This window comes from Marmota monax, unplaced genomic scaffold (assembly GCF_021218885.2).
Source record: "Marmota monax isolate L192 unplaced genomic scaffold, Marmota_monax_Labrador192_F-V1.1 WCK01_AAM20220418_F8-fsc00207, whole genome shotgun sequence".
Taxonomy (NCBI): Eukaryota; Metazoa; Chordata; class Mammalia; order Rodentia; family Sciuridae; genus Marmota; species Marmota monax.
This window is the reverse complement of record NW_026692713.1, coordinates 2654398-2676874: the sequence shown is the minus strand read 5'-3', so window position 1 is coordinate 2676874 and position 22477 is coordinate 2654398. Positions and strand designations below refer to the sequence as shown.

The following is a 22477-nucleotide window of genomic DNA, read 5'->3' as shown; positions in this document are numbered from 1 at the left end:
TTGGCCCAGTGGGCACAGCTCCACCTACTGGAAGAGAAGTTAATAGAACTCTAGGACTGCATTTATTATTATTATCATTTTTTTTCTTTTCTTTTTCTTTTTTTTCTTCTTTTTCTTTCATTTTCAATTTTTATTTGTTGTTGTTCTTTAATTTTTTTTCAATGTTTCTATTTTTTAAATTTTTTTTATTTTATTATTTTTTTTTTTAATTTTAATTTTCATTTTTTATTATCACTATTATTTTTGTTAAAATTTTTTTTTCGTCTTTTCTTTCTTTCTTTATTATCTAATCTTTGTTATTCTTGTTTCTTTTGTCTTTTCATTTCTTTTCAATCTTCTTATTCCCCCTTCCTTGAATTGTACCTGCCTACTCTCATTCTCTTTAGTGACTTCTTCCCTTCCCTTCTAATATCTTTCCTCTCAAGCATCAAATAAATCTATAAGAGTAAACAGTAACTCAGCAGTCAAACAGAACAAGAAGTAACATGAGCAGCATAAAAAAGCAAGGAAGAAAAGGAGTACAAACAATGAAGGACAGCCTAAATATTCAGGAGGACCTAGAGTCAGCAGAAAAATGGTCATATAAAGAACTCAAGGAACACCTTAGACAGATGGAATGGAACCTTAAAGAGGATACGAGACAGCAAATCCAAACAGTGAAAGAACACTTTGAAAATGAATTACATAGACAGATAAAAGAAGAAGTTAAGCATCTTTATCAGGAGATTGAGATTATAAAAAAAACCAAACAATAATTCTAGAAATGAAGGAAACGATAAACCAAATTAAAAACTCAATTGAGAGTATCACTAACAGAGTGGAGCAAGTAGAAGCCAGAACATCAGATAATGAAGACAAAATATTTCATCTTGAAAAGAGCCTAGCCAACTCAGAAAGGCTGGTTAAAAACCACGAGAAAAACATCCAAGAGATATGGGATAACATAAAGAAACCAAACCTACGAGTCATCGGGATAGAAGAAGGTACAGAGATTCAAACCAAGGGAATGAGGAACCTGCTGAAAGAAATAATTACAGAAAACTTTCCAGAAATAAAAAAGGAAACGGATATACAAATTGTAGATGCATACAGGACACCGAGCACACAAAATCACAGTAGACCAACGCCAAGACACATTGTTATGAAGATATCCAATATACAGAACAAAGAGAAAATACTAAAAGCTGCAAGAGAAAGGAGGCAGATTACATTCAGGGGTAAACCAATAAGGTTAACAACGGATTTTTCATCACAGACGCTGAAAGCGAGAAGATCCTGGAACAACGTATTTCAAACACTGAAAGACAATGGATGCCAACCAAGAATTCTGTATCCAGCAAAATTAAGCTTCAGGTACGATAACGAAATAAAAATCTTTCATGATAAACAAAAGCTAAAAGAATTTGCAGCCAGAAAACCAGCATTGCAAAGCATCTTGAGCAAAACACTACACGAGGAAGAAATGAAAAACAATAACCAAAACCATCAGTGGGAAGTGCCTCTATAAAGACAGAGGGCGGGGGGAAAGCTAACCATGGAGAAACAAACTAAATTTAAAAAAAAAAAAAAAAGAAGATAAATAATCAAACATGGCTGGAAGTACAAACCATATATCAATAGTAACTCTAAACATTAATGGCTTAAACTCTCCAAAAAAGCGACATAGGCTGGTAACATGGATTAAAAAAACAAATCCAACAATATGCTGCCTCCAGGAGACACATCTGATTGGAAAAGACATACACAGGCTGAAGGTGAAAGGTTGGGAAAAAATATACCATGCACACGGTCCTCGTAAGCAAGCAGGGGTGGCCATCCTCATATCGAATAAAATTGACTTCAAGACTAAATTAATCAAAAGGGATAAGGAAGGACATTATATACTGTTAAAAGGAACCATTCACCAACAAGACATAACAATTATCAATATTTATGCACCAAATAATGGTGCTGCGACGTTCATAAAACAAATTCTCCTCAAGTTCAAGAATCAAATAGACCACAACACAATAATTATGGGTGACTTCAACACACCTCTCTCACAATTGGACAGATCCTCCAAACAAAAGCTGAATAAAGAAACTATAGAACTCAATATCACAATCAACAACCTAGACTTAACTGACATATATAGAATGTATCAACCATCATCAAGTGGATATACTTTTTTCTCAGCAGCACATGGATCCTCCTCAAAAATAGACCATATATTATGCCATAGGGCAACCCTCAGTAAATATACAGGGGTGGAGATAATACCATGCATTTTATCTGATCATAATGGAATGAAACTGGAAATCAATGATAAAAGACGGAAGGAAAAATCCTACATCACATGGAAAATGAACAATATGTTACTGAATGATCAATGGGTTACAGAAGACATAAAGGAAGAAATCAAAAAATTCTTAGAGATAAATGAAAATACAGACACAACATATCGGAATCTATGGGACACAATGAAAGCAGTTTTAAGACGGAAATTCATCGCTTGGAGGTCATTCCTCAAAAAAAGGAAAAACCAACAAATAAATGAGTTCACACTTCATCTCAAAGCCCTAGAAAAGGAAGAGCAAAACAACAGCAAATGTAGCAGAAGGCAAGAAATAATTAAAATCAGAGCGGAAATCAATGAAATTGAAACAAAAGAAACTATTGAAAAAATTAACAAAACTAAAAGTTGGTTCTTTGAAAAAATAAATAAGATCGACAGACCCTTAGCCATGCTAACGAAGAGAAAAAGAGAGAGAACTCAAATCACTAACATACGGGATGAAAAAGGCAATATCACAACAGACACTACAGAAATACAGAAGACAATTAGAAATTATTTTGAAAACCTATATTCCAATAAAATAGAAGATAGTGAAGACATTGATAAATTCCTTAAGTCATATGATTTGCCCAGACTGAGTCAGGAGGATACTCACAACTTAAACAGACCAATAACAATAGATGAAATAGAAGAAGCAATCAAAAGACTTCCAACCAAGAAAAGCCCAGGACCGGATGGGTATACAGCAGAGTTTTACAAAACCTTTAAGGAAGAATTAATACCAATACTTTTCAAGTTATTTCAGGAAATAGAAAAAGAAGGAGCTCTGCCAAATTCATTCTATGAGGCCAACATCACCCTGATTCCGAAACCAGACAAAGACACCTCAAAGAAAGAAAACTACAGACCAATATCTCTGATGAACATAGATGCAAAAATCCTCAATAAAATTCTGGCGAATCGGATACAAAGGCACATCAAAAAAATTGTGCACCATGATCAAGTAGGATTCATCCCTGGGATGCAAGGATGGTTCAATATACGGAAATCAATAAATGTTATTCACCACATCAATAGACTTAAAAATAAGAACCATATGATCATCTCAATAGACGCAGAAAAAGCATTCGACAAAGTACAGCATCCCTTTATGTTCAAAACATTAGAAAAACTAGGGATAACAGGAACTTACCTCGACATTGTAAAAGCTATCTATGCTAAGCCTCAGGCTAGCATCATTCTCAACGGAGAAAAATTGAAGGCATTCCCCCTAAAATCTGGAACAAGACAGGGATGCCCTCTATCACCACTTCTATTCAATATAGTTCTCGAAACACTGGCCAGAGCAATTAGACAGACGAAAGAAATTAAAGGCATAAAAATAGGAAAGGAAGAACTTAAATTATCACTATTTGCAGATGACATGATTCTATACCTAGAAGACCCAAAAGGGTCTACAAAAAAACTACTAGAACTAATAAATGAATTCAGCAAAGTGGCAGGATATAAAATCAACATGCATAAATCAAAGGCATTTCTGTATATCAGCGACAAAACTTCTGAAACGGAAATGAGGAAAAACACTCCATTCACAATATCCTCAAAAAAAATAAAATACTTGGGAATCAACCTAACAAAAGAGGTGAAAGATTTATATAATGAAAACTACAAAACCCTAAAAAGAGAAGTAGAAGAAGATCTTAGAAGATGGAAAAATATACCCTGTTCATGGATAGGCAGAACTAACATCATCAAAATGGCGATATTACCAAAAGTTCTCTATAGGTTTAATGCAATGCCAATCAAAATCCCAACGGCATTTCTTGTAGAAATGGATAAAGCAATCATGAAATTCATATGGAAAAATAAAAGACCCAGAATAGCAAAAGCAATTCTAAGCAGGAAGTGCGAATCAGGCGGTATAGCGATACCAGACTTAAAACTATATTACAGAGCAATAGTAACAAAAACAGCATGGTACTGGTACCAAAACAGGAGGGTGGACCAATGGTACAGAATAGAGGACACAGAGACTAATCCACAAAGCTACAACTATCTTATATTTGATAAAGGAGCTAAAAGCATGCAATGGAGGGAGGATAGCATCTTCAACAAATGGTGCTGGGAAAACTGGAAATCCATATGCAACAAAATGAAACTGAATCCCCTCCTCTCGCCATGCACAAAAGTTAACTCAAAGTGGATCAAGGAGCTAGTTATCAAATCAGAGACTCTGCGTCTGATAGAAGAAAAAGTTGGCTCCGATCTACATATTGTAGGGTCGGGCTCCAAATTCCTTAATAGGACACCCATAGCACAAAAGTTGATAACAAAAATCAACAAATGGGACTTACTTAAACTGAAAAGTTTTCTCTCAGCAAGAGAAACAATAAAAGAGGTAAATAGGGAGCCTACATCATGGGAACAAATTTTTACTCCTCACACTTCAGATAGAGCCCTAATATCCAGAGTATACAAAGAACTCAAAAAATTAAACAATAAGAAAACAAATAACCCAATCAACAAATGGGCCAAAGACCTGAACAGACACTTCTCAGAGGAGGACATACAATCAATCAACAAGTACATGAAAAAATGCTCACCATCTCTAGCAGTCAGAGAAATGCAAATCAAAACCACCCTAAGATACCATCTCACTCCAGTAAGATTGGCAGCCATTATGAAGTTAAACAACAACAAGTGCTGGAGAGGATGTGGGGAAAAGGGTACTCTTGTACATTGCTGGTGGGACTGCAAACTGGTGCGGCCAATCTGGAAAACAGTATGGAGACTCCTGGGAAAGCTGGGAATAGAACCACCATTTGACCCAGCTATTGCCCTTCTTGGACTTTTCCCTGAAGACCTTAAAAGAGCGTACTACAGGGATACTGCTACATCGATGTTCATAGCAGCACAATTCACAATTGCTAGACTGTGGAACCAACCCAGATGCCCTTCAATAGATGAATGGATAAAAAAAATGTGGCATTTATACACCATGGAGTATTACGCAGCACTAAAAAATGACAAAATCATAGAATTTGCAGGGAAATGGATGGCACTAGAGCAGATTATGCTTAGTGAAGCTAGCCAATCCCTAAAAAACAAATACCAAATGTCTTCTTTGATATAATGAGAGCAACTAAGAACACAGCAGGGAGGAAGAGCAGGAAGAAAAGATTAACATTAAACAGATACATGAGGTGGGATGGAAAGGGAGAGAAAAGGAAAATTGCATGGTAATGGAGGGAGACCCTCATTGTTATACAAAATTACATATAAGAGGTTGTGAGGGAAATGGGAAAATAAACAAGGAGAGATATGAATTACAGTGGATGGGGTAGAGAGAGAAGATGGGAGGGGAGGGAGGGGGGATGGTAGAGGATAGGAAAGGTAGCAGAATACAACAGTTACTAATAGGGCATTATGTAAAAATGTGGATGTGTAACCGATGTGATTCTGCAATCTGTATTTGGGGTAAAATTGGGAGTTCATAACCAACTTGAATCTAATGTATGAAATATGATATGTCAAGAGCTTTATAATGTTTTGAACAACCAATAAAAAAAATTTAAAAAAAAAAAAAAAAAAAACAAATGTGGTAAAATGTTAACTGACAAACCTGGGAAAAGGGCATATATGTGAGTTCTCTGCACTATTCTTACAACATTAATGTAAGCTCTCAAATTATTTTAAAATTAAAAGATACAAATGTTAAAAGTAACAAGACTAGTTGGTGAAGAAAAGTACCTTCACTAGACAGCTCTCCAAGTCCTACATCTTCCTGCTCCATGAACAGCTTTGACCCAATGAGATAGGGTAAAGGACGATCAATGTATAGATCCTACAAGAAGTGAAAGGGAACAGCCATTAAACACTTATGTTGAAAAATAAAATCAAGTGTTTCACTGGACATCCAATTCCATCTGACTAACCCAAACAAGCTGCCTAATAAAAGCAGAGAATAAGAAACACCGCAGAATTTGAAAAGAAGAAAAATCACTGGTTTTAAAAATGTTAAATTCTAGGTAAAGATGGCAAGTAAAGTTGAATCCTCCCCAAGCACCTCATTAACAAAATGGAAAAACCCTGCAAAAAGTTACCATCAGTAACCAAATGAGGAAAAGGATACGATCTCATAGTAAAATGTGAAAAAGGAGGACCAAGGAAAGAAACTTCTGGGGAGCTTTGATGAGTCCTACCCCAGACTCCCTCCTCTAGTTAGCCAAAAAAAAAAAAAAAAAAAAAATGCATTTGTGTATGTGAACTCCAATTCAAATCTCACCTCTGCATTTGGTTATTTCTTCAGCATGCTTCTTTCCAAATTTAGGGCTATTACTTATGATTCTCAAAATGTATGTTTTTTTATGTATTAAAGCAGTCCTGGTGAGTCAAAACGCTTTAAATATGTAAATGTATGTTATATTTTAATTTATAAGGCACTTAGTGCCACAAATACTCTCTCAAAATCAATATGGCAACCTACTTTGTATACCACTGTGTAACTCCTGTTGCCACATTATCTCCTTTAACAATCCAAGGAAAAAAAGAGTAAGGCAATAAACTAAAGGCTAAGAGGAAGCCTGTTCAGTAATGCTCATAGTGGATTTACTTGTAATAGCCCAAATCAAGAAACAATCCAAATGCTCTTTGAACCCATCTACAGTCATCCATAGCACAAGCTACAGAATCTCTACTTCTAATGAGGCTCCCAATCCTAACCTCAATTCAAACCTCATCTCTGCCCTAAAGATTATTGGGAGAGTGGATTGGGGAGATGTTGATCCAAAAGAACAAAATTTCAGTATGACAGGAGGAATGAGATCAAGAGATCCATGGTACAACATGGTAACTACAGTTAATAACAACGTATTGTGTTTCACAATAGCTAAATTGTGGATCCAACCTAGATACCCTTCAGTAGATGAATGGAGAAAGAAAATGTGGTAAATATAAACAATGGAATATTACTCAGCATTAAAAGAGAATAAAATCATGGCATTTGCATGTAAATGAATGGAATTGGAAAATAAAATGCTAAGTGAAGTAAGCCAATCCCAAAAAAACAAATGCTGAATGTCTTCTCTGACACAAGGATGCCAATTCATAATGGGAACGGGTGGGGAAGAGCATGGGAGGAATAGACAAAATTTAGATAGGGCAAAGGCAAGGGAGGGGGAGGGGGTAGAGGCAGAAAAGACGATGGAATAAGATGGACATCATTACCCTAAGTACATGTATGAAAACAAGAATGGTGTGGCTCTACTTTGTGTTCAATCAGAGATATGAAAAATTGTATTCTCTTTGTGTAATATGAATTGAATTGCATCCTGCTGTCATATATAACTAATTAGAATAAATAAAATTTAAAAATTAATTATAAAAAAGCAATGTACTCTGTTTGAAAATCACTGTGAGTGTATATTTTAGATGTTCTTAGTACAAAAGGTTACTATGTGAGGTATGTGTCAATTAATTAGCTCAATTAAGTCATTCCACAATATATACATACTTCAAAACAATATGTTGTACAAGATAAATACATATAAAATTCTGTCAATTAAAAATAAGTAAAACTTCTGAAGTTTAAAAAAAAAAAAAAAAAACCCAACTCAAATCTAATCTTCACCTTAACATGCCAGTCAGAGGTCAATTCCCTCTCAGAGCACTTATGATGGGTACTCATGTAAATACCTCCTCTCTCCCACCAGAACGTAATGAGCACCTTAGAGCAGGAGCCACACTTTGCTTGCACCTCCCACCCTGGCAAGCAGCCTTTTACCTCTTAAGTGATCAATGCTTGTTTTTAAAGCAAGTCTTTCTGATGAGTTCAATGTAAGTAACATACTCACTTTCTACAGATGGAGTCTATGTCATACTAGTCCTGTACCCAAGTAAAGACCCCAAGACATATCAGTAAATGTGGTACAACATTAAGTACCTGAATCAAATGTCTTTACCTTAGGTTCAAGGATCAGTTCCACCCGCTCATTAGCATCATCTTCTTCAGAGTCCGAGTTGCCTGCTTTTATGTCAAGTTGCTCAAATGCACTATCCAATACTTGCAAACCATAGTTCACAGCCTCCTGGACTTTAGGAATCAGATCTACTTCTTTCTGTTCCCTGGTCTTCTCCTATAAACAAAATACTATTTAGTGTGAATGTTTAATGTATTTATATCACCATAAGAAAATACTGTTAATGTTCTCTAAAGCCTAGCCTCATGTGAAAACTAAAAATCTAAATTAAAAATGTTAACAAAATTCAAGATTCTGACCAATGCCTTAACTCTCTTTGCAACTTTCTGGGCATGCATCAAACCACCTAAGATCCTGGAGTTCCAAGCTTTCCATCTACAACCAAGTTCAAATACTGGATGATGGTTCAGTTAATAAGTTGTGTGAAAGTACCCTAACAATTAATGGCATGTCACTTCCCCACTGCTGGAGGAATACAGGGCCTAGATTTTGAGATTCACCCCATGAGTATATTCCTTAGTTAATGGTCCCTTGGCCAATTTTAGGAGCTAAAATTTAGACGGAAACACTCTAGACTGAGATGTCACTTTTCAATTATAGTTTAAAAGAATTTTTTTAAATGAGTAATTACCATTGATTTATAAATTTGCTTCACATCAAGGAAAGATCAGTTTCATCTCTACTATATATCACACAGAACAATGCTTTCCCTCAAAACAAGTCTGTCCATATCGCCAACCTGCTGAAACTTTTCCACAGGTCTCTACTTACAACAGCTCTCAATGGCAGTCCCCTTGTACACAAGCACATGTGTTATCAGTTGTGAGAAATATTAAAAATATATTTAATAATTTTCTCTTCTCAAAATATTAACTCTAGAAGGAACCAAACCATACAGCGCTGTTTTGAAGGCCAAAGGAGAAAACCCTATGAGTATTTTTTATCTTTTACCTCAAGTATTGAAGTCTTTGTACTGAGTCTGTGAAAACATGTTCATGAAACATACAGTGCTTTTTCTTATTTATATTTGCAGTGCTGGGGATTAAACCCAGGGCTTCATGCATGCTAAGCTAGTGCTCTACCACCAAGGTATACCTCCTTCCCCTGTGGCTTTTAGAAAATAGTTCACTAAATACCCATTTTTCATATTTAATGCTGACTTGGTATAACCAAATACTATTCCACTTAAATGGTTAGCAAGTCCTTGAGTACCATTAGAAATAAAATATCTTGATTATCCTAAAAATCCTGGGAATAGTCAGACTGTAGCTAGTTTGTAATATCCTCTTATAAACTAACAGCTTCACCTGTTACAAGCAATAGCTACTGACAGAGCACTAACCTTTTCAAGTGATTTACATTTTCTGAGTAAGCTAGAGCTCCCTGAAAGCTACTCCCATAATAAATGTTCCCCCACTCCCCTGTGCCTTCCTGGGTGGGACACAAGAGGAAGCAACTCAGCCAGAGTACTAGGAAATCAGTATGGCCCAGAACTTCTTAGTGCCAATAATACCTATATGTGAGACCAGGCAGGAAGAATGTTTATGCACTTTCTGTTACTATGAAGCCACAGGAAATAAGGCAAGAACCACTGATCCTTGGCCTTTTGGCCTATTTTCTGAAGCCCTCCAGCAACAAGTTCTTACCCGTTTTCCTTCCTCTTTGCTTGGCCACCAGTTAATTTATATATGTGAATGTCCATGTATGTATGTGTTTATGTGACTGCAAAAACAGGCTTTCACATAATTCTGGCCTGAAATACCAGACACATCATCAACTCCGAACTCTGGCTCATGGCATTCTCTTGCTGAAAAGCCCCACCCACCACCTCAAAATATGGCCCTTCTTTCTTCCTCCAGCCAAAGTCTCATCCTTCCTATCTCTACCCACCAGTACTTTCTCTTCTGAACTTCCAAAACAGTTAAGCCACACAGCTTAGAAACTCTAGGTCCTGTGGTCACCAGTACTATAACCTCTTGAGAGAAAGTATCCTAAGTTAACGGCCACCTGCAGTATTACTACAGAGTCAGTAACTGTTCACTGTGCAATTCCTATTCTCTATACTAACGCTTCCTATAGCAGTCAAGAAGCACTCAATTGTGGGCAGACTAGACCAATATTTATCTTATTAACATTTTGATCTGGTAGTAATAAACATCAAAGCAATCATGAGAGATAGAGAAACTCAGTCTTCAAATAACTCACCTATGTAATATTGTACTTTAGAGGTGGCAAATTTGGGCTGGGGATGTAGCTCAGTGGTAGAGCACATGCCTGAAGTCCTAGATTTGATCCCTAACACCACCAAAAAAAAAAAAAAATCGGCTAACTCCTAACCCCATGGCCTAGTTCTGCAAATGTAAGAATAAATTCTACATTTTTAAAAGGCTGAAAGAGAAAGAGGAAAAAGAGGAAAAGGAGAGGAGGAAGGGGAAGAGAAGAGACAGACAACTAAGTGGCTTATAAAACCTCCATATTTGCTACTGCCATTTACACAAAAGGTTTGCTGATCTCTGCTCTATTTTTATACCAGAATTCAGGAATTCAATCTACATATTACTTAATATGCTAAGTTTCGGAAACAAATAAAAAAGTTCATTTGGGCTACCTTTCGAGAGAAATCTCTCCCACTTCCCCAGTATCCTTCCCCATACTAGATATCTAACAAATCTCTATCAATCTTCTACTCTAAGCTGGGAACTTAATCAAAGAGTTTTAAAAAGTACCTGTTCTGTTTTTTCTGCCTCAATCTTGAGCACTGGCTCCTCCACTTCTTCATCATACACACGCTGAATATGAAAGCAAATTCAGTTTTAAAAGATCAAAATATTATTTGAAATAAATTGTAATATAAGAATTCAATATACAGTAACAAAAAGACAAGGATGAGGAAGGAAATGGTTATCAACAATGGCTGGAGCCACTACCAATGGGTCATAGACAAACAGCAAAGAACAATCATCAATTTACACAATTTTAAAAAATGACAAAAAAATATAAAGTAAGTTCAACTTCATGGTTGACTAGAGTAGTAAAAACAGTAAGAAATCAGTTTTTGCATCCTTTTGTTTCACCAGACACACAATGCTGATGGGCAGTGATTAGGTACTCTCTCCAAAGCAACTGAGAATGACAACTGGAATAACTTAAAAACTAAGTAACAAGATCTTTAACATGTAGAGCGATGGATATGGTAAAGTTAAAATTTCTTTTCATCCTGTTGTTTAAAATGCCAATAAATTTTTATTATTCCACATACATGAGAACAGAGAGATAAAATCAACCAATGACTTGCCAGAAGGCTGGGTATATAAATGACCTTTACTGCATGGCCAGGCAAGAATCTCTTTTCCAAGACAAACAGATTACTTTGCCAACTCACTGTGATTTCCTTTTTTTATTAAACTTTTCTTTTAACCACCAAAGTACAGCATAATTAAGGATAGATACTCAACTGGTAAAGTTTATGCAAATATTCCAAAATATAAAAAACTCAAATTTGAGACACTTGAGAGATGATGAAAAAAAAGTCAATAAATATAAGATGATGAAAATGTTCTGGAATTTGTTGTCCATGGTTATAAAACTTTATGAATAAACTAAAAGCCTCTGAACTACATACATTTAAGAAGAATGAATCTCATGGTATATGAATTAACTCCCTTCCTACCCCAACCTAACCCTGGGAATAACCAACTTAAACTTTGAGCACATGCTCCTGTTTCCTAAGGTCCTTAAACACAGACTAATGCACACATTCAGTTTACCTACCCTTCTTGTTTTTAAATAAAAACACACTTATACTATAGATTTATTTGCCCTCTCTTTCACTTAACTTTCTCGTAAACTACATTGTAGGTCAATATATATAGATTTGATTCAAACCTTTCAATTAGTCAAAAGCTTTCCACTGGTGAATATTAATATTTCCCAAGTTTGCTATTGTAAACAAAGCTGCTTTAAACACACACACACACACACACACACACACACACACACTTTCCTAGGCAATAATTATTTCTATAGGCTTCTCAAAATAGCATTGTCAAATAAAAAGACAAAACTTTTCTAATCTTAACAGCATTTCTAGATTACTATGCATGAATGTGTCACAAGTCACTTTCACCACCAGTGTACCCATCTACATATATCCCAAGCCTTTGGCAGCAGTGGATACTGCCCATCTTTTAAAAAATAACCTACCAATCTGATCAAATAACATTGATTTTTAAATATAACCTCTGACTCCAGAATTCTATTTCTTAAATCTTAGTTTCAAGAAAAATATTCCTGACTGCAAACAACCGGATGCTCATGGCATCACAATTTATAGTGGAAAGTCACAAACACCAGAATTACTATGCAATTCCAATCAAATGTTTATAGGATTTCTGTGGAATGAAATAGTAATACAAACTACATTTTGAGGTCTCAAATTTACATGGCAAATTAGAAAGTTAAAGAGAAATATGACAATTATGAATAAAGTTGTGGGGAATTGCTGCATTGTGATGGATTAGAAATCTGTGGTATTTAAGATAATTTTACTAGCATACAGCAGAGAAAACCAGAAAGGCCTCAATTATGTGAAAGCCTGATTTTATAGTCACATAAACACACACATTCATTCACATAAATCAACATGATAATAACAACTACACAATAAAGGTTGTCTATACAAAAGAAAAATGGAATTGCTAATACTATACATATATGTACTCACACATACCCACTCAAGATAGTTTCTCCAGTTATAAAAAATTAAAAGGCTGGGATACAAAAAAGTCCTCACCCAAAATGTTTAGCACTCATGAGAAAAAGGGGGTAGATTGGTATCTTTGAAGCAAAATGGCAAAATATTAAGATCTATTAACCAATGCTAGGTGCTGTATATTCTTAACATTTGTTGTTGTCTGTATTTTTTATATATATTAAATAGTTCATTAAAATCGGATATTGGATAATTGTTAAATAAATTATGATAATCATAGAAGGGAGTAGGAATAAAAATTAAGTTCACAAAAGTCTCAAAGATGTGTTAAAATGTTCATAAGTTAATATTAAAAAAAATCAGGCTGCAAATGCACACACAGTCATCTAGAACAGGTCAAAGTTGAAACAAATAAAAGACTAGAAAGGCTGGGGGTGGTGGCACAGACCTGTCTGAAATCCCAGGATCACAAGTTCAAAGCCAGCCTTGGCAATTTAGAGAGGCTCTAAACAACTCAGGGACACCCTACCTCAAAATAAAAAAATAAAAAGGGCTGGGGATATGGCTCAGTGGTTAAGCACACCAGGGTTTAATCTCCAGTTTAAAAAAAAAAAAAAAACACATCAAAATGCTCAAAGGTTAATTAATCTGGGCTGGTGGAATTATAACGAATCTTCTTTTATGGATTTATCTTCTGTAAGCCTATTGTCTGCATGGAAATGCATTTACAATATACATTTCCATCTGATGAAATTTCAGATAATTTTTCTTTTTCTTACTTTTCTTTCCTATATCTTTCTTTATTGTTTTTTTTTCCTTGATGGTTAAAAAGAACATCTATTTTTATAACAAGTCAAACATGCTATAATGTCACTATAGAGGAAACACAACATTGTAATTAAAACTTTTTCTTATTTATACAAAGATATAAAAGATTTCAGTGATCATAATTAAATTAGCCCAGGGGTGCTTAACCACTGAGCCACATCCCCAGCTTTTTATATTTTATTTAGAGAAAGGGTCTCATAGTTGTTTAGGGCCTTGCTAAGTTGCTAAGGCAGGCTTTGAACTCATAATCCTCCTGCCTCAGGCTCCTGAGCCACTGGGATAATGTAAAATTTTTTTAAGTTATCATTTCAGATTACTTAAATTTCCTACAATTAATTGCTAAAATAATTCTGGATTCTAGACTATGAAGAAAGAATACAGAAAAATATGAATTCAATTTATATGCTGATTTTTTTCACTGCTCCTCTGTGATCAAAATTTTCTTACTCTTAATTCTAACTTTATTTTTATTTTCCCCCATCTGTTTTCCTTTTCTTTCCACATTTTTTACTGGTGTATTATAGTTGTACATAAAGATGGGATTTGTTGTTACATATTTGTACACACAGACAATATAACAACATAATGTGGCCAATATCACTCCCCAGCCCTTCCCCTCTCCCTCCCCCCTCCCACCCTCTATTCCCTTTCCTCTTTTTTCTTGGGGTGTTTGGGATGGAAACCAGGATCTTGTGTGTGCTAGGCCAGTACTTTACCACTGGGCCACATTCAAAGCCCTAATTTTTTTTTTAACCCCTAATTGCTTCATAAAAATCAGAAATTGGGCCAGGCATGATGGCTCATGCCAGGGCTGTAATCCCAGAGGCTCAGGAGGCTGAGACAGGAGGATTGTGAGTTCAAAGCCAGCCTCAGCATTGGTGAGGCACTTAGCAACTCAGTGAGACCCTTCTCTGAATAAAATACAAATTGGGCTGGGGATGTGGCTCAGTGGTTGAGTGCCCCTGAGTTCAATCCCCAGTACCAATAAATAAATAAATAAAATCATAAATTGGTAATAATTTTCAGACAGAAACAGAAAAATTAAATCTTAAAATGAGACTTTAATTAAGATAGAGGTTACTTCAGAATTTAAATACCAAGAACAGCACCAATACCTATTTTTTCCCCCGTCACTAAAACTACCTTACAAGACATAAAAAACACAATGAGTAAAGACCTAAAACTTGGGATCTTTTGAGCACAAGCAGTCTATGCATTTCAAGTACTTAGTACACAGCAAATAATCAATGCCAATTTCCTTCACCCTTCCCAGGCTGAACTCACAGTTTTATGTGCTTTGTGGCCATTTTACAATCAGATAGCCATACCCAGAACTGTTAGATATCTTTGGTATTTCCCCTCTAGGAGATGTTCCTCAACTGGGAAGAGAGAATAAAAGGTGAAGGTAGGACCATGGAAAACTGAAACAACTAGGGATTTTTTTTTTTTTTTAACAGATGCATAGTTTAGGTATTAAGTGTCCACAAGAATGTTTAGAGGTGAAATGATTGGGTTTTAAGAGTTTTAACCTAATCAGTGCATTAATCCCCTCATAGGGATTAACTAGGTGATAACATAATGGTAGGGTATGGCTGGAGGAGGTGGGTCACTGAAGTGTACCTTTGGGGGTGAATATTTTGACATCAGTGTGAGAAGAACTCTTTCTCTGCTTCTTGGTGGCCATGTCCTGACCTACATTCCTCCACCACATTCTCCTGCCTCACCTTGAGCCCAGAGCAATGGATCCAGTCTTCTATGGAATGAGACCTCTGAAAACATAAGCCTCAAAGTAAACTTTCCTTCTCTAATTGTTCTTGTCAGGTCTTTTGGTCACATCAGCAAAAAAGTTAACTAAAACAGATTATACACAGACCTTGGTTCTTTCATTTGTTCATTCATTCAAATATTATGAATATTCAAATATTCATAAGAGTCCCTATGTATCAGGCTTGTGATGAACCCTACTAATATAACATTTAGCAGGGGAGTTCAGCTCGTAAGATACCATCAATAACATTAAAATTAGGATTATTGGAAGTCTGTGATGCTTGAAGAGCTTTTATCCAGGGGATATGCCTAGAACAGAGGGTCAAAGAAGACGTAATAATTGAGCCAAGAAGTGGAACACAGATATCAATCAAAGGACAGAGGCACATGGATGATTGTAAGCCAAGGCCTGATGATAACATGGCACTGGGTACCTTCAAGAAATAAAAGGTTGCAGCATCAAAAGCAAGGGATATCATCATTTAAAATAAGACAGGTCCAGAAGGCAGCCTGTAAGGAAGTTTGGGGCAATAAGGCTCTGAGACATGCATTGGCCTAATTGCTGAGTTTCAGTAACCACATCTACTTCCTCAAAAGAAAGGGTGAAAAGGAGGGGGGGGAAATGACTCCAAAAATAGCATTTATAAATTAACAGGAAGATGACCTGAAAAATTAATTTAGGTTTCATTTTGGAACAGAAAATTTTAATTTTACAAATCTAAAAATTTTAAAACAATGGACTTTAAAAAATTCTCCTTTAAGATAGCTTCTAAAAAAACAGAAGTCATTATAGGCAAATACATGCATGAAACTCCTAAACTGACAGATTAGTGAAACTTTAAGAATTAGAGCTGTTCTTCTGCAGACATTTAAGCATAGTAGAAATAAGGCTACAGAAAATAAACACCATTTTTTTGAAGAAAATAATTGGGTCATCTTTTGATTAGACACCAAAACACTGGCCAGTGTTAATTAGCAAGAATCCTTCAGGATTCCCTCTTGAGCCTTTACTAAAGGTACTAATTTTTCTTGCCCTAGAAAGTCTTGATGGTTCTCGCCCTAGAAAGTCCAGAATGTTTCACAAACTCTAAAGTGTAGTCTGCAAATGCACTGCTGTTTCTAAGGTTAATTAATAAAATGCAGAAACCTATCAGACTCTGAATAAATGTTTCCAATGAACTACCACAAAACGAAATGGTACCACCATTCTAGCCTGAATAGCAATATATAAGTAGTACAAAATATAAGGGTTGGGGGGGAAAAAACACAATAGAAGCCAGATCACTGCCACAGGTATTATCAGCAAATAGACTTTTTTGAAGTTTTATTAAGCAATAGCTGTTCCCTCAACATCATCAGCTGCCTGTCACAAATGCAAAGAACCTCTAACATGTTTTTAGGCATTACAGGAAGGTTAAGAAGCATTTATACTTGATAGTGACACCAAACAGGAATACTGACAGAAGAACGGAGTGGAAGAGGCATAGGACATAACATTAAAGGAATGAAGAGATGGATGGAAAATAGAATCCACAAAAGTAAACAGAAATAATGAACTGTAATCAAGACAAAACAAAAACCACACACACAAAAAAATCCACAAAACCTATACCATGGAAAACTCTGAATCAAAGAAAACTTCAACAGAAAAGAAAAGCTAGAGAAAAAGGGACACCTGAAGACAGTGACTCGGAAAATAAACTTATGAGGGCTGGGGATGTGGCTCAAGCGGTAACGCGCTCGCCAGGTGTGGGGCACTGGGTTGGATCCTCAGCACCACATAAAAGTAAAATAAAGATGTTGTGTCCACTGAAAACTGAAAAATATATATTAAAAAATTCTCTCTCTCTCTCTCTCTCTCGCAAAAAAAAAAAAAAAAAAGTTTAAAAAAAAAGAAAAGAAACTTATGATACTCCTCACCCCTTCTCCCCACAAAAGACTCATCAGGTACCAATCCAGGACTAGGCTGGTATAGGAATGCCAAGTATAAAAAAAAGCTTCTAAATCTATTTCCTTGCTCAGTCTAGAGCTGTAACATTGACTGAAAGAAGTGCTGAGCACCTGATATAGCAAAAAAGGTACACAAAGAAAGTAATGACAATAATTAGAAGGACAAATTCGGCATTATGAAAGTGACTGGGCAGTGTTCACCAGGAAAGTAGAGTCAGCTTCTAGGCTGACTGTTACTACTATTACTATTATTAAGGTTTTGTGTCCAGGGCCTCATGCATGTTAAACAAGTGCTATACCACTGAGCCACATGCTTGGCCCATTAAGCTGACTCTTTTTAGTTGTAGTTGCAGTTTAGTTTAGTTGGACACAATACCTTTATTTTATTTATTTATTTTTATGTGGTGCTGAGGATCGAACCAAGGGCCTTGCACGTGCTAGGCAAGTGCTCAACTGTTGAGCCACAACTCCAGCCCTTATCTGACTCTTTTAGTCAAAGAATGCTCAGAACCAAGCAAGGACATTCAGTGTAGAAAATAACTAGAGGCTGAGCACCTCTAATCCAAAAATCTAAAATCCAAAATTTTTTGAGCACTGTAATGACCCTCAAAAAATTCTGGATTTTAGCACATTTCAGAATAGGGATGCTAACCTGATAGTCTATGCAAATATCCCAAAATCTAGAAAACCCTGAAACCTGAAATACATGTAATCCTAAGCATTCCAGACAAGGAAGTTTGAATGCCATTATATTTCAAACTCATGAGTTTGCCATTAAGAAAAATAGCTGGCAAAGAGATTTCTAATACCTTTATGAAGATCTTTATTCATATATAGTTCCCCAAAAAAGGTTAGAAGTAGCATTTCAACCTGAGCTACTGAAATATGCACAAATACACACTGCATAAGTTGCCTGCATGGCATTACTGGTATTGTTTTAATCCTAATTGAAGGACTTTTATAATCTTGCAATTTTGGAAATCTTTTCTATTGCGTCACATTTAATGATTGCAGGAGATAGTCTATTTTAATAATTATCTTTTCACAAATTAACAATCTCTGAGAAACAGATAAGCTTAGGTAAGCTTCATCTCTTAACAGTCTCTCCTTTACTCCACTTGGCTCCACAGACACCTACATCCTCCTTTTCATTCTAGAATTATACTATTTACCAAGATAAAATTTCTGTCTAAGTTATCTATATTCCTAATATCTGACAGAAACTCAATATATAAACCAAAATCACTTGTGGTTTAGGTGAAATTCAGTAACCTGTTTGTAGCTATACTTACAGAATGTGCCATAATGGACCTTGAGTATCATATAACTTAGCACAACTGTCATCTGCTCTGAAAACTAAAAAAGGATAGAAAGACTAGAAAATAAGGACATTTTATCATTAGATTTCTTTTGAAGATGTGGAAAAAGACCCAAACTTTACTAATAAAAAAAGCAGGCAATAATCCTAAAGAAAGAAGCTTCAGTTACCCATAACCACTGTTCACCAAAGTTTAGGAGGGTATCTAAAATTACAATAGCGCTTGCTCCCCAAAAAGGTATTATTTATAAGTATTATGTAAACAACTCACATTCTCAATGAACTGGGTATTGGACAGCATAAGGAAATCATTGAAGACATTATGCAAGCGACAATCAGTGGCTTTAGTCTCCCGAATTAGTCCATCCACTTGTTTCTTGATTTCATGGGTCCGAGAGATAGTCTGTTGTGAGAATTCCTGTAGAAACTGTAGTAGCTATTTTCAAAATAAACATAGTAGTATCAATATTATGTGCATCTACTCTGTGTGCCAAAACGAAAAAGAACCCACAACCTTTCACTTTTGAGTGTTGAAACATAAAGGAAAGATGCTTTTGAAAGATCTAGAAGCATTAAAAATAAAACATTAAGAAAGCTCATCAAAGAAGTGAGCCAATGGACACTTGCTATCCCATTTCTGGAGGAATTTTAAAGTCCCGTTTGGTTGTCATTCTACAGGGATCACTGATGAAGCATAACAAAACACTCAATCCAAAAATCCTATTCATGTGGGACTCTGGAATTACAACTGACCTTTCTGGGTCCCAAGACTTAAGGATGTCACTCAAGGATATTCATATAGTGGCTTGTCTCTTGCCACTCAGTCCAGATCTCAACCCAGAATAAGGCCATAGCAATCCCCCAGCATCGCAGAAACGCATCTGCCTAATTGGAAGCAAATGCGGGCACCGCCAGGAGCCCAATGAAGGAAGACAAATCCTCATCTACGCTTTAGTCCGAATTCTGGATGGGTTGAGCCCACTGATTTGCCCTTCTCCTTCGGACCTGGGGATTGTCATGGTTGGGTTTTCAAGGGCAAGGAGCAGAGAGCAGGCAGCGGGACAGCCTAGGTGCAGAGGAACAGGGACTCCAGTTCCCCGGCCTGTGCTTCACCCAGTGCGGCCCGCCTTCCCCTCCCGTCCCCAGGGCCCGCCTCTCACTCCCGCATCAGCGGCCAGCGACCAGCTCTGGCTGCTCCTGCGGATCTCCTCCACCGACCAGGGCCGCTCCCACACGGGCTCGGAGGTCGGAGCCCGCTCCTGGTCTGGGGTCGTCCGGTTCATCTGTAGCAGGAAGGACGAGAAAAGAGGCTGAGCCTGGCGGTAGAGGCCACCCCAGGGCAGCCCTACCCGGACCTGCCGCCCTCACCATCTCGGCCCGCGTCTCTGCGGGCTCCACAGGGGCAATGCCAGCACTGGTGGAGAACCTCAGAGTTCCGGAATCGAACCCCTGCAGCGCGACCCAGAAGGGGTGGAGGTGGATCACGTGACTGTGTGTCACATGACAGGGCCCACACGTGAGCGGATGTGCGACGCAGCCGGAAGGAAGCTGGGAGGGGGGTTCCAAGGAAAATTAGGCAGGCTCCATTAGGCAAAAGCGGAGATACTGAGGGTTGGGTGGACGCCAGGGGGCGCAAAAGAGATGGGGCTGGAGCCCTCTAGTGGCGGCCAAGATCAGGGCATCATTCCTGCTGCCAGCCTGGCAGGTGGAGAGGAGGGGTCCCAAGGAAGCTTGTGGAGCAACCAGCCTGGGGATTTTAAATGCTGAGTGATGTAGATGCAGGAGAAAACTTCAGTAATAGAGCTGTGCCTGTTCACTTGCTGCAAATCCACTGTCTGTGTGATGAACCCAGCCTAATTCCATCTTAAGATCGGAGCCATCTCATCAAAAAGTCATAAAAAAATCATTTCTGTTTTCTGTAAAATACTAGGATTTCTATTTGGCCTGGCCATATTTTTTTTTTTGCCTGGCCATATTTTGATGTTTTAAACTTGCTTGGAATTCCTGCCAGTGCCTGGCTTTCCCTGACCGGATAACAACCCTCTCTAAAACCTTAGTGGCACCTCATAAATCCTGGCTCCCCCTGAACCAATAACAACTCCCTCTGAAACCTCAGCAGTGTCTCATAAATTCTGATGTTGAGATCTGAATCTATTCCCTACCTTGAAATGTTAAGCCACGTAGATCATTAACCTGCTGTCTGCCTTTGTATTAGGCTTGTCAGAATCCTGTTAGCTATAAGTTCCCAAGACAGTGCCCCCCACCCCGCCTTTATAACTTTTTGTGTTATAAACCTTTTTCCTGGAGACCTGATCTCTAGCCTGGCTTAGGAAGAGACTGCCACTGGCCAGCTTTCTTTGTGTACCCAATATAGCTTGCTTTGATTTAAAATTGGAGTCCGTGGTCTTTTCTTTGCGGTGTGGCTCAACATATGATGGGTCTGGCATCCTTGCACTAAGTAAATGAAGAATCACTGGTCTACGTGGGCATCATCATGCTTCTGATGACATTCTCAGTTTCAGCTCATTCTTTTGGTGTCTGCTTTATTCTTGGCATTGCCTTAAGACTCAAGGCCACATTTATGATAGGCAAAAATCCCCTTTTAAACCATCCTTCAGTTACCAAGCTCCCTACTAGCACTCATTGAGCCAGCTATTCGATTCCCACACTTATTTGAATTTTCCTCTGCTGAGTTGTTGTTGAGCCAGACTAACTTACTTTTTAAAATAAATCTCAACTTCCGGAGCTGGGTATGTAGTTCAAGGGCAGAGCAATTTTGCCTAGTGTGCAAGGCTTAGGGTTTGATCCCTACAACAGAAAACAACAAAATAAGCATCACAAAGCAAACCAAAAACTAATTTTGTTTGTGTGTGCCCAAGGGTAGGTTATTTAACTTCTTTGAGTTTTCCTTCTCAGATTATTGAAATTGTACAGATAGATATTCTGCAGGGGTGGGATGATGTTTGTAAAACAACTAGCATTGTGCCTGCTATTTAGTGAGCATTCACCCTCAATCTTATCATTTCCCCATACAGTCCAATGCTTGGACTTTCTTTTGTGGTAACCTCAGCCTTTACCTTGTTGAGGACTTCCCAGATTGCCCCAAATGCAATTTAAGTGACTTAAGTTATTTGCTATATGTTTATACAATATTTCTCCTAAAGTATCTCATTTAAATCTGCATGTTTAGAATGGCTCCACTTACTTTAATGCTCTGCTGTTGTTGTTTGGATTCTTTAAAATTTTTTGACCAAAGGACCCACACACACATATTTTCATTTTGCACTGAGCACCACAAATTATGCAGATGATATTAAGTGGGAATGGGGTTATTTGGGCTATCTTCCCTGGGTGAACCTAGGATGAAAAGTACTGAGGGATGGAATCACAAGCTATGGTCCCTGGGACTGCTAGCTTTCTGAAAGCCAGACCTAGTAGGAGGCCAGACTTAGCAGGGAGCTACCATAACCCCAGTCCCATGGCTTTCTTTCAGTGTCTAGAGCATGTACAACAGGAAAGAAAATGTGGGGTCTTTCCAGAGGCTGTCCCAGGCACCAAATCAATGCTGTCTCATGGAATCAAGTACTAAGATTATACACCAGCTACTTCTGGATTCTAATTAATCACATAACTAATCAGTCATTGTATTA

At 37.3% G+C, this 22477-nt stretch overlaps 1 protein-coding gene across 5 annotated transcripts in view; it reads right to left on the bottom strand.

Annotated features, from left to right (window-relative positions):
* Positions 1-20331, bottom strand: part of Washc2a (WASH complex subunit 2A) — a 72143-nt gene extending 51812 nt beyond the window's left edge. For all 5 annotated transcript variants that reach the window (XM_058580012.1, XM_058580014.1, XM_046446737.2 and 2 more), the window contains exons 1-6: positions 20196-20331; positions 19988-20110; positions 19099-19263; positions 10980-11042; positions 8236-8409; positions 6026-6119 (exon numbers count right to left, since the gene is read on the bottom strand). In XM_058580012.1, the coding sequence (XP_058435995.1) occupies positions 6026-6119; positions 8236-8409; positions 10980-11042; positions 19099-19263; positions 19988-20110; positions 20196-20198 (622 nt within the window). In that variant the 5' untranslated portion in view covers positions 20199-20331. The remainder of the gene's footprint in view (positions 1-6025; positions 6120-8235; positions 8410-10979; positions 11043-19098; positions 19264-19987; positions 20111-20195) is intronic.
* Between the last annotated feature and the right edge of the window lie 2146 nt (positions 20332-22477).